We start from the raw sequence: 16,608 nt of genomic DNA, 5'->3' as shown, positions 1-16,608 counted from the left end.
TTCAACACACCATATGGGCACTACAGATTTTTAGGCTAACCGTTTGGTATTAATTCATCTCTGGAGATTTTCCAAAGAACAGTGAAACAGCTGTTTGAAGGGTTTTAGAGTGTGGAAACCTATATTGACGATGTGCTGGTCTGGGGAGCCACACAAGAAGAACACGACCACAGACTGAGGCAGGTGCTGGCAAGAGCTAGAGAAAGGAGCTTCAAATTGAAGAAGGAAAAATACAAAGTAGATCTTCATGAAATCAAATACTTGGGTCATGTGCTAACAAGTGAGGGACTGAATCTGGACCAGAGTATATTTGAAGAAGTTATGAACGTGCCACCTCCAGAATGCAAGAGGTTTTTGTGAAAGGTGACCTACCTTGGGAAATTCATTCCAAAAATGTCAGGCTTGACAGCACCTCTCAAGAGAGCTTCTATAAAATGATGTGGAATGGCACTGGGAATAAAGTAGTGAAGACGCTTTGAGCAGTCTAAAGAGAACAGCGACCCAGTTACCAGTGTTAAAGTATCACAATGTCAGTCAGCCAGTCAATATATCAATAGCCGGTTCAAAGACCAGCTTGGGAGCTGCCTCTTGCAAAATGAGGCATCAGTGGTTTATGATTCAAAGGCAATGACTGAAACACAGCAGCGTTATGCCCAAATAAGAGAAAGAAATGACAACAATGGTGTTTGGTCTAGAACACTTCCACAAGTTTGTCTATGTCAGATATGGAGGGAGAGTCTGATCATAAGCCTCTGGAAGCTATACATAAAAAGCCCCTGAACAATTGCGCCATTAAGAAACCAAAGATTACCACTGTGTCTGCAAAAGTACCAGGTTAGAGTTAAATACAAAGAGGGCAAAGAAATGTACATTACAGGCAACGAGTCATGTGCACACCTACTAATCACAGACGAGGAGGCCAAAAAAATGGAAGCATAGGTTCACATGCTGACGAAAAACTTAACATGCGATTGTAACCAAAATGGAGGATATCAGGGAAGCAAACAAAAATGACGCCACCCTTGCACACAGGCTGGCCCAAACATCAGAACAGAGCTCATGTTGTACAAGAGTACTGGAACTTTGGTGAGGAACTTCACATCGCCGAGACAACAAACCATATATACAATACAGCTTTTCAAGGGAGAAAAGATAATAATTCCTGCAACACGGAGGAAAGAAATGCTGCAACACATACATGAAAGTCACCTCAGCATAGAAACATACTAAGAGCTTGAGATGTAATGTATTGGCCTGGAACTGGAGCATAACCGAGGAAATAGTGAATGTGCGCTGTGTACCAAACGTACAGTAAATCACATCATCGTTTCAACCAGTGTTCCAGAAGGAAATAAAATTGGAGTGGACTTATTCATATTTGACAACAGTGGGTACCCACTAGCCATAGATTATTACTCAAATGTTTTATTTGAGACTGTGCTGCTGAGAAATGATAGGAAGAGCATTACTGTAATAAATTATTTGAAATCAATTTTTGCTCCGCACTGCATATCTGAAGTGCTCACCTCAGGGGCGAAATTCTCCGTTATCGGCGGAAAGTCCGCCGATCGGCGCAAAAAACGGCGCAAATCCGAATTGCGTCACATCAGAAAAATGGTCGATAGTCTCCGGCCCGAAATGGGCTAGCAGCGACGTAACGGGATCCGCGCTTGCGCAGTGGTTCACGCCGTGCAGCGTCATACGCACCGCACGGCGTGACGGCTCATAAGGCTGCGCTGCTCCCACCACCCGACCGGAACACCCGACCGCAACACCCGACTGGATGGCTGGCCGCCGCTCAGCCCCGAGGTTTGAGTCACAGGACGTGGAGGCGCTCCTGGACGCGGTGGAGCAGAGGAGGGACGCCCTGTATCCCGGGCACGGCCGCAGAGTTGCCCCACACCACAGCCGGCGTCTGTGGAGGGAAGTGGCAGAGGCCGTCACCGCTGTGGCCCTGACACCACGGACAGGCACCCAGTGCCACAAGAAGGTGAACGACCTCGTCAGAGCAGGCAGGGTGAGCCTCCCCATATCCCCCCTCCCCCATATCCCCCCCTCCCCCATATTCCCCCCCCCCCCCATTTCCCCCCCCTCCCCCATTTCCCCCCCCTTTCCCCCCCCTCCCCCATTTCCCCCCCCCATCCCCCATATCCCCCCTCCCCCATATCCCCCCCTCCCCCATATCCCCCCCTCCCCCATATCCCCCCCCTCCCCCATATCCCCCCCTCCCCCCCCCCTATCCCCAAGTGAATACAGCCCTAACCTTAACCTCTGCAATGCACGCGCAACCGATGGCGTGCATTCATATACCTGCCTAACAGTGTTGCCTTTTACCCCTGCCACCCCCCCCCCCCTCCCCCCACAGGATAAGCGCGCACACAACAATAGGGAGCATGTGAGGACTGGAGGAGGCCCCGCTGATGAGAGGCCACTGACCGAACACGAGGAAAGGGCCCTGGAACTGGCTGGCGGACCGGAGGACCGAGAGGTTGCTGATGCAGAGGTCGGGGGCGTACTAGCAAGTGAGCCACCGACAGCCCGTCCCCATATCCCCCCTCCCCTATATCCCCCTCCCCCATATCACCTGATCACTGCCTGATGTCTAACCATGCATGCTTCATTGTGTATCGCAGGACCAAACGTCCAGGCACCCATCCCCGCAGATGCAGACCGCCCGCAGGATGCCCCTCGGAGGCCACGGGAGACAGAGAGACCCGGACCCTCCAGCATGCGACGCCCGCAGGATGCCCCTCGGAGGCCACGGGAGACGGAGAGACCCGGACCCTCCAGCATGCGACGCCCGCAGGATGCCCCTCGGAGGCCACGGGTGACGGAGAGACCCGCACCCTCCAGCATGCGACGCCCGCAGGATGTCCCTCGCACACCACGGGAGACGGAGAGACCTGGAGCAACAGGGAGACGACGCCCCCGTCACGTGCGAGAGCGACCACCCAGCGACGAGGGGGGCAGCCACAGGCCCCTGTCACATCCGAGCCGGGGCAGCACTGCCCGGGACACCCCTGCCCGGGGCACCCCTGCCCGGGACACCCCTGCCCGGGACACCCCTGCCCAGGAAGACGAAATACCGGACAGTGACTCCGAGTGGATGGGTGGAGACGAACCCCCACCCCAAAGTGCCATGGACTCAGAGTGGGACGAAGAGCACGACACAACGCCACTGCTGTCACCAACACCCTCCACCATCCACCATCGCAGAAACACTCACCACGGTTGGGCACTTTAGTGATGAGGCGCCTGGTACACTCACTGGTGCGCACAACACAGCCGTCCCGGTACAGCAGGTGGAGGTAGGAGCAGCAGAGGGGCCGGGCGGTCGGAGGGCAGCCCAGCACAAGCGAACATCTGCCGCCCAGATGGATCCCGGGTTCCTGCAGTTACCACACCCACACATAGATCCGATGCAACCACCGACCCGGAGACGAGCGAAGAGGGTGACGGGCGACTTGCGGCGGCTGCAGTCGCAGGTGGAGGAGTCCACCCGCGTCCAGGAGCTGGGAGTGGTGCCGGTCATGCGTGCCACCCAGGCCGACACCGCACGGGTGGCGTCCGCGGTGGAGGCAATGGGTGCGACGGTGTCAGACATGGGGAACGGTTTGCGAGGCCTGGGGCTTTCCGTGCAGGTGGCGTCGGTGGCCAGGAAATGGCTGCCCTCTCACAGGAGGCCATGAGCCAGTGCCAGCGCCAGATGGCAGAGGCGCTCAACGCCATAGCCCAGTCTCAGCAGGCCATGGCCCAGTCTCTGCAGGCCATGGCCCAGTCTCTGCAGGCCATGGCCCAGTCTCTGCAGGCCATGGCCCAGTCTCTGCAGGCCATGGCCCAGTCTCAGCAGGCCATGGCCCAGTCTCTGCAGGCCATGGCCCAGTCTCTGCAGGCCATGGCCCAGTCTCTGCAGGCCATGGCCCAGTCTCTGCAGGCCATGGCCCCAGTCTCTGCAGGCCATGGCCCAGTCTCTGCAGGCCATGGCCCAGTCTCTGCAGGCCATGGCCCAGTCTCTGCAGGCCATCGCTGAGGGCATCGACGCCAGTGGCCATGTGCGAGCCGGCGTCGCACTGTCACAGACAGGGTTTGCCAACCCCCTGGGCTCCATGGCTGCAAACCCCTGTCGATACCAGCACGGGCCTGCAGGACTGGCAGCGCCAGATGTCGGGGGAGCGTTGGATGGCCAGTACGTTCGCATCCCCCACCCATGTAGAGGCCTGGGGACCATCGGGCACCCCGAGGGAGGAGGAGGTGGTGTGGTCCGTCCCGGCTCCCCCTGTAGGGGAGGTCCCGGTACACCGCGACACCTCGGACACCCCCCCCTTCCGTCCCAGGTGCATCGGGTGGGCAACGGGCAGGACAGGCTGGCAGCTCGCCATCCCAGTCGCCCGGGCCGCAGCCTGGCCCATCTAGGCCAGGACGCCCCAGGAAACGGCCGCCAAAGGGATCCAGTGTCAGAGGGGCAGGAATCACAGGAGTCCACCTCCAGTTCTGCTGTACCGTCTGGGGAACCACGTAGACATAGTCAAAGGGCCCGTAAGGCCAAACAATTAGACACTGAGTAAGTTGGCACGGTTGCAGGGCACAGATGAGTTTTAGGGGCTAGGGCACGTGCATGAACTCCTTTGGTTATTAAAGTCAATGTTACACCTACAGAAGCTGCCTTTGTGCTCTGTCCAAAGTGTGCAGGGGTGTCATGTACGTTGAGCGCAAGTGTGTGTGTGAGGGGTGGTCTTACCTCAGCCCCAGGTGAGTCTGCCCCCTTCCCCCCTGGGCAGCCATCAACATCCCCCGGGCAGAGGACGGAACCGTGCGCTGCAGTGTCACAGCCGCATGCAGGGATGGTCCGGGTGGATGGTGGTACTGTGGCCATGGGTCAGACATAGTCCAACGATGTAGAGCCAGGAGCTCACCGCAGGGGCGGGTTGTCATCATCCTCCATGGCCTGCAGTAGACACGCGTTCACCGGCAACTGTGTGAGCCCGGCCCGTTGTGCCGCAGGTGGATCGGCAATGGGGGGGGGGGGGGGGGGGTGGGGGGGTGGTGTGCATGCGGGTGGGGGTGGGTGGGGTTGGGGAGGGTGCTGGGTGGGTGGTTTGGGTGGTCGGCTGTTGCCATGGTGTGCGGTCTGTGGCCATACTACCCGATTCCCACGCCCATCTAGTCAGTGAAGCGGGCGTCTATCAGTCTGTCCCGTGCCCGCTGGGCCAGCCGGTAACGGTGGACAGCCACCCGCCTGTGTCTACCCCGTCTGCCCTGACCATTACCCCCATCCCGCTCATCTGGGGAGGACTGCGCCTCTTCCTGCTGCTCCTCCACTCCGCCCTCCTCTGCCTGCGGCACATCGCCCCTCTGCTGGGCTATGTTGTGCAGGACGCAGCACACCACAATGATGCGGCCGACCCTATCTGACCGATACTGGAGGGGCGCCCCCAGAGAGGTCCAGGCACCTGAAACGCATCTTCAGCACGCCAAAGCACCTCTCTATCACTCCCCTTGTCGCTCCATGGGCATCATTGTAGCGGTTCTCCGCCTCATTGCGTGGCCTCCGTATAGGCGTCATCAGCCACGATCGCAATGGGTAGCCCCTGTCGCCCAGCAACCAGCCGCTCAGCCGGGATGGCGTTCCTCCTACATGCCGGCGATGGATGACCGCGACAACACGTATGAGTCTTGTACACTGCCTGGGTGACGGGCGCAGACGTGCAGGATCATCATGCGGTGGTCGCAGACCACCTGTACATTCATCGAATAGGGTCCCCTTCCTATTGGTGAACACGGCCCTGTTATCTGCAGGTGGCCGCACGGCGGCATGCATCCCATCGATCGCGCCCTGGACCATGGGGAACCCGGCCACGGCAGAGAAGCCCACGGCCCGGGCATCTTGGCTGGCCCGGTCCACGGGAAGCGGATGTAGCGGTGCGCCATGGCATATAGGGCATCTGTCACTGCCCGGATGCACCGGTACACCGATGTCTGCGATATGCCGGACAGGTCCCCACTCGGTGCCTGGAATGACCCCGTTGCATACAAGTTCAGGGCCACCGTAACCTTGACGGACACGGGGAGAGGGTGTCCCCCACCAGTGCCACGCGGTGACAGGTGTGCCAGCAGGTGGCAGATGTGTGCCACGGTTTCCCGGCTCATCCGGAGTCTCCTCCTGCATTCCCGGTCCGTGAGGTCCTGGTATGACTGCCGGGGCCGGTACACACGGGGCGCGCCCTCGGGTGCCTCCGTTGCCGTGGGGCCGCGACGTCCTCCTCCCCCTCCTCGTCCTGTCGGTCAGGTGTCCCTCCAGCCTGGGCGGCTGCCGCCTGCCCCTCTGCGGCAGCCTGCGCCGCCTCTCTGGCACACTCCTCCTCCTCCTCATCCAGGGCAACATACACATGAGCGGCTGCCGCCACGGCGGCCAACATCGCTGGATGATCTGAAAACATGACGGCCTGGTGGGGGGAGGGGAACGACGACATGTCATCATTGCCCATATCCCCTCCTCCCCCCCAGCCAGGTGGCATGGACCGCATGGGTCCAACTGTTGGAGGCTGGCACCTGGCCAGGTGGACCAACTCACTTGCCCTCGCATCCCCCCTCCCCGGCACGGACCACCCCCCCAACCTCCACCCCAGCACGGACCCCCCATCCCCCTCCCCAGCACGGACCCCCCCCCCCCCCCCCCCCCAACCTCCACCCCGGCACGGACCCCCCATCCCCCTCAACCTCCACCCCGGCACGGACCCCCCCATCCCCCTCCCTGGCACGGACCACCCCCCCCAACCTCCACCCCGGCACGGACCCCCCCCATCCCCCCCCCCAACCCTCCACCCCGGCACGGACCCCCCCCCCCCAACCTCCACCCCGGCACGGACCCCCCATCCCCCTCCCCGGCACGGACCCCCCCCCCCCAACCTCCACCCCGGCACGGACCCCCCATCCTCCTCCCCGGCACGGACCCCCCCCCCCCCCCCCCCAACCTCCACCCCGCACGGACCCCCCCCCCCCAACCTCCACCCCGGCACGGACCACCCCCCAACCTCCACCCCGGCACGGACCCCCCCCCCCCCCCCAACCTCCACCCCGGCACGGACCCCCCCCCCCCCCAACCTCCACGGACCCCCCCCCAACCCGGCACGGACACCCCCCCCCCCTCCCCGGCACGGACACCCCCCCCCCCAACCTCCACCCCGGCACAGACCCCCTCCCGGCACTCCCTCGGAGCCCAGCCTACTCTAACCCCCCCCCCCCCCCGCCACACACCCACACACAACCCGAGACACACCTCTCCTCACGCATTCAGACTGCGGCCACGCCATCGCCTGCCCAGAGCCAACCCCCCAGGCCGTCACTCACCTCCACGCTGGTCGGCGTGAGCCTGGAGCACAGGGTCACGCCAATGAAAAGGAGGTTTAATTTACATCGACGGAACGGTCGTCACGTCGACGGGACTTCGGCCCATCCGGAAGGGAGAATATCGGCAGGCCGAAAATCGGCTGCCTTGCGCAGACCCGTGCCATTCTCCGACGGCAGCGGCGACATTAACGCCCCGCCGACTTTTCTCCCTTCGGAGACTTCGGCAACCGGCGGGGGCGGGATTCACGGCGGCCAACGGCCATTCTCCGACCCTCTGGGGGGTCGGAGAATGATGCCCCAGATAACAGTCCACAATTCCCAGGCACAAAGTGTCACAAATATGCACAGGATTACGAGTTTTGCCACACTACGTAAAGTCCCAAATATCCACAATCCAACGGATGGTGGAAAATACCACGTAGGCCTTAAAACACTTGTTGAAGAAAGTGGGAAAAAGACTAGGAACTAAGCTTCCAACTGCAGCCCAACTGTACTTCCACAGTCAATGAGCTGCAGTGTGCCAGCCTGGCTCAACCAATTACAGCAGAAGCAGGAACAGTACTCTGATCAAGACGCTCAACCTCTAAATTGAACATGGGAGAGTCAGAGAGGATTCAGCAAAAAGGAGCCTGGAATCCTGCTGTTGTCACAGGAGAGCCAAGGTCTTACATATGGAAAAAAAAATGAAACCCAACCCTGCTCTGAACCAGAAAGTGGAGCTGAAGATCAAGAACCAGAATTCACCAGTGAAACCAGAAATAACCTGACAAAGCCTTGTGGTAAACCACTGTTGCACCTATATTAGGTGATGTAAGATAGGACCTGTACTACAGGTTTGCCGGTAGTCCCTGCTTGCTGGCTCCGCCCAGTAGGTGGAGTATAAATATGCGTGTCCTCCATTCAGCAGCCATTTCGCCAGCTGCTGTGGTAAGCCACACATCTTAGAGCAATAAAGCCTCAGTTGTATCCAACTCTAGTCTTTGTTCAATTGATCGTGCCTCAAGCCTGAAAGTCCTTAAAACAATCTAAGGAGTGAAATTGCCACAGAGTTGGCGAAGGCCCCTTGTCCTTCAAAATCATCTCTTGTCACCAATCAGAACATCCAGTATCTCTCAGCAACCCAAATCCCTTCAACCCCAAATTCTCAATAAGCAGCCACAAATTGCCCAGTGCCACCCTGCTGAAACCCACCAAGATCCACTGCTCCTCCTCTCCACCAAACCTCGTTGAGACTGGTTCCACCGCTCCCCTTTGAACTGGCCTGCTGATCAAGTGGCTCCATCAATAATTTAGCAGCAAAGTGCGCCGTCCCCATGGGATGAGTGGCGTCTCCCCCAAGCCTGCTCCTAGCCTAGTTATTAGCAGAGGTTTTCTAGACTTTTGAGACTTTCTCCTCCTAACTTTGGCAGCATTGGAGGTGTCAGTGGGGAGGGGAGGCAGAGGTCGGAAAAGAATATAGAAAAGGACAGAATTCCATTATCAAAAAGTCAGAACTTACTATAGTGGAAATTTCTCATTAGTTCTCCATTTTAAAATTGCCACCCTGTTTTCAAATTCCTTTGTGGCCTTACCTCTCCCTACTACAAATTTATTCTGACCCCACAGCTTGGCACGATACCGACATTCATTTAATTTTGACATCTTGAGCATCCTCAGTTTTATTGCTCCACCATTGGTGGCTGTAGCTGCCTTGGGCCCCAGCTTCTGAATTCTCTCCCGAAACATTTTCACTTCTCTTTTTTCCTTTAAGACAGTCCTTAAAACCTACCTCATTATTTGCTGTTCTTTCTTTTCCCACAAGGTAGACTTTCATCTGTTCCCATAGGGAAGTTTTTTTCTGGAACAGGTTCCTACCCCCTCACCAGGGGCTTGCAGCTGGAGGGGGACTACTCCACATCAAGCATGGTTGTCTAGAAGTCTCTCCCACTCTTTCCACCAATAGCAGATGTTACGGTTTTGAAGGTTGATACACAACCTATTGGCCGCGTTATGAATGCACCTTCCTTAGCAATCAGGTCCTGAAGTGGAACTTGAACCCAGAGCTTCTGGCTCAGAAGCAGGGACGTAACCCACTGCACCACAAGACCTCCACCTACCTCTCTGGCCAAGCTTTTATCCATCTGGCCTAATATTCCCCTCATGTGGCTCGGTTTATAATTTGGCTTGATAATGCTCCTGTGAAGTGCCTCGGAATGCCTTATTACGTCAAAAGTATTATATAATACAACTTATTTTCTTTAATTCATTTACAGGATGTAGGTGTCGCAGGCTAGGCCAGCATTTATTGCCCACTCCTAATTACCCTTGGAAGGTGGTGAGCTACCTTTTTGAACTGCAGCAGTCCCTGTGGTGTAGGTACTGTGGCCATCTAAAATGGCCGTCCGCAAAGGATAATGGGAATTGTGGTCAGGTTGGGACATAGACGATACACAACCCGTGTATTGTGCAAAGGAAACCAGACCTACAGATACTTTCACCTGCTAAAGGTCAATCACCGATTTCCCAGGACAATGGGACACAGATTGAAACATAGCAGCAGTAACAGACTCGGGGGTGCCTATTTACCTTATTTGGGAGTGCCTACGTGCCTTGGACAATAACAACCAGGACCTGCCCAGCTATCAAGGTGCCTGCCCCTAATTGGCTAGAATCGATTTCGGTGATCGGAATCCTATCGATCCACTGGATCCCGAGTTGGGACTGCCCAAAAGAGCGCGAAAGATCGGAGGATAAGAAGAACTGCGCGACCAACATTCTTTCTCTTTTGGGACCGGCCTCTGCCCCTACTAACTGCAGCACCTCGGCCAGCCACGTTCAAGGACCCACAATTGCTACCTGAAGGACGAGCCGCAGCCTAGACACACCGGACGACTTCCAGCCGCCACACGTGGGGATTTAGACAAAGGCCTTGTCAAACCTGCACAGAGCTGGTCACTTGTAAGTTAAGTAAAAGTCTTTTAAGCCATTAGGTATAGTTTAAAGTGTAGCCGCATGTAGATTATTATGCACAGAACCAAGCCTGTGTTTAATAATAAACAATAATTCAACTAATATACTGGTTGTATGGTCATTTGTCCAATACAAGGAACATACATGCGTCTTGTGGTTTTTATTAAAAAAGATAAAAGAGCAACAGTACACCCACGTGCTGTTAGGAGGGGGTTCCAGGATTTTGACCCAGTGTCAGTGAAGGAACATCAATATATTTCAAAGTCAGGAAAAGAGTGACTTGGAGGGCAACTTCCAGGTGATGGTGTTCTCATGCGAGAAGTCACAGAATTCCTACAGTACAGAAGGAGGCCATTCGGCCCATTGAGTCTGCACCGGCCGTTGGAAAGAGCACCTTACTTAAGCCCACATCTCCACCCGTAACCCCACCTAACCTTTTTGACACTAAGGGGAAATTTATCATGGCCAATCCACCTAACTTGCACATCTTTGGACTATGGGGGGAAATCTGAGCACCCGGAGGAAACTCACGCAGACATGGTGAGAATTTGCAAACTCCACACAGTCACCCGAGGCTGGAATTGAACCCGGTATCCTGGAGCTGTGAGGCAGCAAAGCTAGCCACTGTGCCGCCCTTGTATCTGCTTCCCTTCTCCTTCTAGATGGTAGTGGTCGTGGGTTTGGTAGGTACTGTTGAAGGAGCGTTGGTGAGTTCCTGCAGTGCACTTTATACATGGGACACACTGTTTGTTGGTGTTTGAGGGAGTGAATGTTTGTGTAAGGGGTTCCAATTAAGCGGACTGTTCCAATCAAGCGGGCTGCTTTGTCCTGGATGGTGTCGAGCATCTGGAGTGTTGTTAGAGCTGCACTCATCCAGGCAAATGGAGAATATTTCATCACACTCCTGACTTGTGCCTTGTCGAATGTTGACAACCTTTGGGGAGTCAGCTGGAGTACTGTGTGCAGTTCTGGTTGTCACACTATAGGAAGTGATTGCTCTAAAGGGTGCAGAGGAGATTCACCAAGATGTTGCCTGGGTTGGAGCGTTTCAGCTATCCAGAGAGACTGGATAAACTGGGGGTTGTTTTCCTTGGAGCAGTAAGGCTGAGGGGGGACCCAATTGAGATGCAGAAAATTATGAGGGCATAGATAGGGTATAGGAAGTAATATTTTTCCTTAGTGAAGGGTCAATAACCAGGAGGCATAGATGTATGCTAAGGTGGTGGGTGGTTGGAATCTGGAACTCACTGCCTGAAAAGATTGGTAGGGATGGGAACCCTCACAACATTTAGGAAGGTATTTAGATGAGCACTTGAAATGCCGTTGGATACAAGGCTATGGGACAAGTATTGCAAAATGGCTTTAGAATAGATAAATGCTTGATGGCCAATGCAGACACGATGGGCTGAAGGGCCTCTTTTCGCGCTCTAAAAACTCTATGATTCTAACCTACAATCCACTTATCCTATTGGGATAGTGAGATAGACTGCAGCAAAATATCCGACAAGGAAAAGAGGTTACTTTCCCGTGTGCAAATCCTTCCCTTCTAAGCCCCTGTAAAATGGATTTCCAAAGCCCCGCCACTGTTAGTCCAAAATAGAAATTCACAACATTCTCTCCTGCTGCCAGGAACAGTGTTGACTGCAAATGAGCCATGCTGCACATTGCCCCCTTTAAAGATGGCAGCCACGCATGCACTCTGCATACCTCTGACAAAGATAGCAATCGCACATGCGCCCTTCTGCATATTGTCCCCTTATAATAATGGTGGCCACTAACCTGGGTATACCATCAACGTAATTGGGCATGCAGAGCAACACCCGCCTTTAATTTATAGCATAGAATTATTTTCCAAATTTATTTTGTATGAAGTATTTTTATGCTGCCATATCTCGACGTGGTTTCTGGGTTTATCAGGTTTGTGTAGTCTTCCATTGGAAGATGGTAAGCATCATTGGAAAGTCAAATGTATACTAATACTCAGCTATTTACATAGGGACACTTCATAAAGTGAAAGAATTCAAGACAGACAAATACATGTTAAACAAAACTAAGCCAACACATCTACAAAACTGCACTTACCACCATTCTTAGAGGCCCATATTTCTTTTCTTGGGCAGCAAGTGCATTTTTAAAAGGGGTAGGTGTCCTTGGTGTGCTGTCTAAGACTGTTCGTCTTATTATGGGCGTCCTGAATCTACAAGACATACAGATTGCAGTGTTAACTATTAAATAAACCTCATTAGGATGTAAAGAACACTTTCTAATCACTTTAGTTGTAATCCTTGAGACCAAGTTAGATAAAGCTGAAAAAAAGGGAAAAAGCATTTGACAAAAAGTCATCCAGACTTGAAACATGAACTCCCTTTTCTCGGCACAGATGCTGTCAGACCTGCTGAGATTGTCCAGTATTTTCTGTTGTTTGTTGTGGTGGAAAAAAACATTTGTTTTTGAAGTGAGGGAGTGGAAAGGGAGAAAACAAATTATGTACTTGTGTATTTTAATCTAGCTACTCAACAGCAAAGAAATTTGGCTTGTCGATTAGATTTATGCGTCATATTTTCTGGAAAAGCTGAGCATCCTTTTGAATCTCCTGACATCAAGCTGATAAATTTACATGTTAATAAAAGTGAGAACTTTCGATGTATAACAATCAATTCAGTTCAAGTTCAAGAGATCCATAAATAGATTTATTCAGATACTAGCTGATGTCCCCAAGGAGTTACTCATGAATAGTTTTTTGAAACCAAATATTTACTAGATTCAATTTGCTATCTATTCACCCTATGATTACATTGATGACCTGCATATACAAGTTGGCTCTATTATTTTATAATCTATCAACATATTGGAAGGAAATATTGAATCTACCCTCCTAATTTATATGCTATTTGTGACCATTGGTAACAATAACTTGCACTTATTGCTTGGGTTGCCCTACTCCTACTTTGCTATATTGGTATCCCAACCAGAGTCAGCACTGAAACACATGGGACTAAGGGCACGATTCTCCCAAAACATGTCTAAGTTCATTCATGGCAGGTTTGTCAGGGAGCTTGCTGGCGAATTTCCCACCATGCACGACACCACCCTCACTACACTACACCCCCCCCCCCCCCCCCCCCCCCCCCCCACCCACCCAACCACACACACCACAGCAGTCTAATCATGTGTCTTGCAGGATATGCTGGAGATGGAGCAGGTCCTCCTGGTGTCCCTCATCCCCAGCCAGGCCTCTGGTTACCAAGCAGCGACGAGGACACCGACCTGGAGGTGACTCGTATACCAGAGACCCAGGACACCCCGAAGCTCGAGTCCGAGGATGACTCGGATTTCCCGGCACAGCTGTCTCCAACACCCTCCACCATCCCAGAGACACTCACTTTGGTTGGGCACTTTAGTGAAGAGGCTCCAGGGACTCTATCTGGTGCGCACCACACAAATGCTCCAGTACATCAGGCGGAGGTAGGAACTCCCAAAGTGTTGGACGGTCGGAGGGCGGGCCGACCCAGGGATTAGCTGCCATCCAGACGGATTTCTGGAACACACAGTCCCATCGATCGTGGAGATGCAGTCACAGAGCCAGGGACTACATCAGGAGTTGTCGGCGAGCATCCAGCATCTGTAGGTGGAGGAGTCCAACTGAGTGCAGGGGAGGTGGTGGTGCCAACCATGCGTGCCACCCAGGCCAACACCGCACTGGTGGAGGCGTTGGGGGCAAGGATTTTGGCCATGGATCAGAATGGCCAAGGCCTGGGACATTCTGTGCAGGCCTTCTAATCAAGAATTCGGATTGGTTAAAGAGATACACAGACATAGTTGCATGCCCTTTGCATACAGATTTGCTGTACGGAATTGCAATTTTAATTACTCCAAATTCCAGGGCAAATGACCATAGAAAGTCTGGGGAAGTGTAAGAATGGGTCCACGTTTTGCTTGAAGTTGATCCCAAAATAGAGGTCAGGAGGAGCGATGACCAAAGGTTTGGTCAAAGGGTTTTAAGGAGAGTGGAGGAGAGGCAGTGAGTTTAGAGAGGGAATTCAAATAAGTATGGAGTACCTTCAATAGAGATGCAAAGCGAGGGATGTGTACGAACAGAATTGTTATGGTGCAGAAGGTGACCATTTGGCACATCATTTCTGCACCAGCTCTCCAAATGAGCACCATGGTTTAATGCCATTCCCTTGCTTTTTCTCCGTACCCCTTCTTATTGTTTCTATTCAAGTAATCGTCTAATGCCCTTGAAAGCCGCGATTGAATCCACCTCCACCACACTTCCAGGCAGAGCATTCCTGATCCGAACCACTTTAAATCTGTACCCTGGTCTTGATTCTTTTACGTGCAGCCCATAATGATCTATCAAATCTCTCTTGGCCGTCTTTCGCCAAGGACAACAGTGCTAACCTCTCCAATCTATTCTCATGTGTTCAGATCCTTCCTATAGCGTAGTGCCCAGAACTGTACACAATATTCCAGCAGAGGTCTAACCAGTGTTGAGCATAGCCTCCTTGGATGCCATGTCCCTACAAACAAGGCCCAGGACACTATATGCTTTATTAACTGCTCTCTCCACCGGTTCTGACACCTTTAATAGTCAGATGCTCTTACCTAGGGTAGGAGAGTCAACTACTAGGGTCATAGGTTTAAAGCGCGTGGGGAAAAGTTTAGAACAGATGTGCGAGGCAAGGTATTTACACAGAGGGTGGTATATATATATGGAACGCGCTGCCTGGGGAGGGGTAGGAGCAGGCACAATAGTGGCATTTAAGGGACATCTCGACAAATATATGAAAAGGGTGGGAATGGAAGGATAAGGGGCGGAATTCTCCGAGCCCGCGCTGGGTTGGAGAATCGGCGGGGGCGTGGGAAGTTCCCGCCACACCGCTCCGACACCGGGCCGCAGATTCTCCGGCGACCGGAGAATCGGCAGCAATAGCGCCCACGCGGTTTGACGCAGTGTCGGTCGGGGGCCGCTGAAATAGGCCCCCGCGCCGATTCTCCGAGGGCAACGGCCCAAACTCCCAGCGAGTTCTGCCAGCGTGGTTCTAACCTGGACCCGCAGCCGCTGTGGACATCCTTGGCGGGGGTGGGCAGAGGGATCTGACTTTGGGGGTGGCCTCCACGGGGTCCAGACCCACGATCGAGGGCATCCGATCGACGGGCGGGCGCGATCTGGAGGGGGCATCCGATCAGCGGGCGCGATCTGGATGGGGGCCTACCTCATTCCGTGCGGCCTGCAGTAAAGACCCTGACATGTTGCCCCGTGCCAGTGCGGAGTCAGCAACCACGCGCATGCGCAGGCGTGGACCCGCACCGGCTGTGCAGGGTCGTCTTTCGCCGTCGGAGCAGCACGCAGCTCTCCGGCGTCCTGCTAGCTCCCTGAACAGCAGTGAATTGCTGGGCCAGAAGGCGTACATCCACCAAGTGTAAACACTTGCCGGGATTTCGGAAAATCCCAGCCACGGACTCCGTAAGTGCAGACTGTTTTGGTTTTGGCAGGTACCATGGTTGGCGCAGGCTTGGGGGGGCGGGGGGTGCTAAAGGGCCTGTTCCTGCGCTGTATTATTCTTTGTTCTAATGATCTCTGCACATATACAGCCAGGTCCCTCTGCTCCTGCATCCCTTTATGAATTTTACTCTGTATTTTAGATTATCTCTGCATGTTCTTCCTACCAAAATGCAACACCTCACACTTTTCTGCATTGAACTTCATCTCTCACCTATCTGCCCATTCCACAAACATGTCTATGTTCAAAGTCAGAGGAATGGGGAACAGCGGAGATGTAAAGAAAGGTTGTTATAGGCTGCATGCGGTTACAGAGATCAAGAGAAAGGTCATGATATTTAAAATAGGAGGATTAGAATTTTCAATTTGAGGCATTGGGAGCAATCGGAAGTCTATGCTGGTCAGCAAGGACAGGAGTAACAATATGAAGTGTCTTGTATTTATTTTGGATAGCAAAATGCCCCAAAAGATGGTTGTTGAGTGGGATATGCCATAGGCAATAGAATTGTTGATGAGCTAAAATGGAGCGAGTAAAATTGTTGGGCCTGGAGCTAACAGTGATGTGGATATGTGGAGACAATGGTGGAGTAATGTTATGGAAGTTAAAATGGGCATCGTTATGATGGAATGTATTTGGGATCACAATATCAGCTCACGGTCAAATCAGGTAATAAGACTGGCAGTGTACCGGAGGTCAAACTAGGTGTTGTTGTGATATGCCTATAGATATTATTACATGTACTCAGCGGTGTGATCTCCCACTCGCAGGTGACCATGTACTCAGCAATATGAACTCCCACCAGCAG

The 16,608-nt window shown here is 53.7% G+C and overlaps 1 protein-coding gene across 4 annotated transcripts in view; it reads right to left on the bottom strand.

Annotated features, from left to right (window-relative positions):
• Nucleotides 1-16,608, bottom strand: part of mybl1 (v-myb avian myeloblastosis viral oncogene homolog-like 1) — a 149,883-nt gene that overhangs the window by 45,066 nt on the left and 88,209 nt on the right. For all 4 annotated transcript variants that reach the window (XM_072467643.1, XM_072467646.1, XM_072467644.1 and 1 more), the window contains one exon: nt 12,379-12,493. In XM_072467643.1, coding sequence (XP_072323744.1) covers nt 12,379-12,493 — 115 coding nt within the window. The remainder of the gene's footprint in view (nt 1-12,378; nt 12,494-16,608) is intronic.

The sequence above is a fragment of the Scyliorhinus torazame genome, chromosome 11 (assembly GCF_047496885.1).
Source record: "Scyliorhinus torazame isolate Kashiwa2021f chromosome 11, sScyTor2.1, whole genome shotgun sequence".
NCBI classification, from domain to species: Eukaryota; Metazoa; Chordata; class Chondrichthyes; order Carcharhiniformes; family Scyliorhinidae; genus Scyliorhinus; species Scyliorhinus torazame.
Note: the sequence above shows the minus strand (reverse complement) of the source record. Positions and strands in the feature narration are given on the sequence as shown.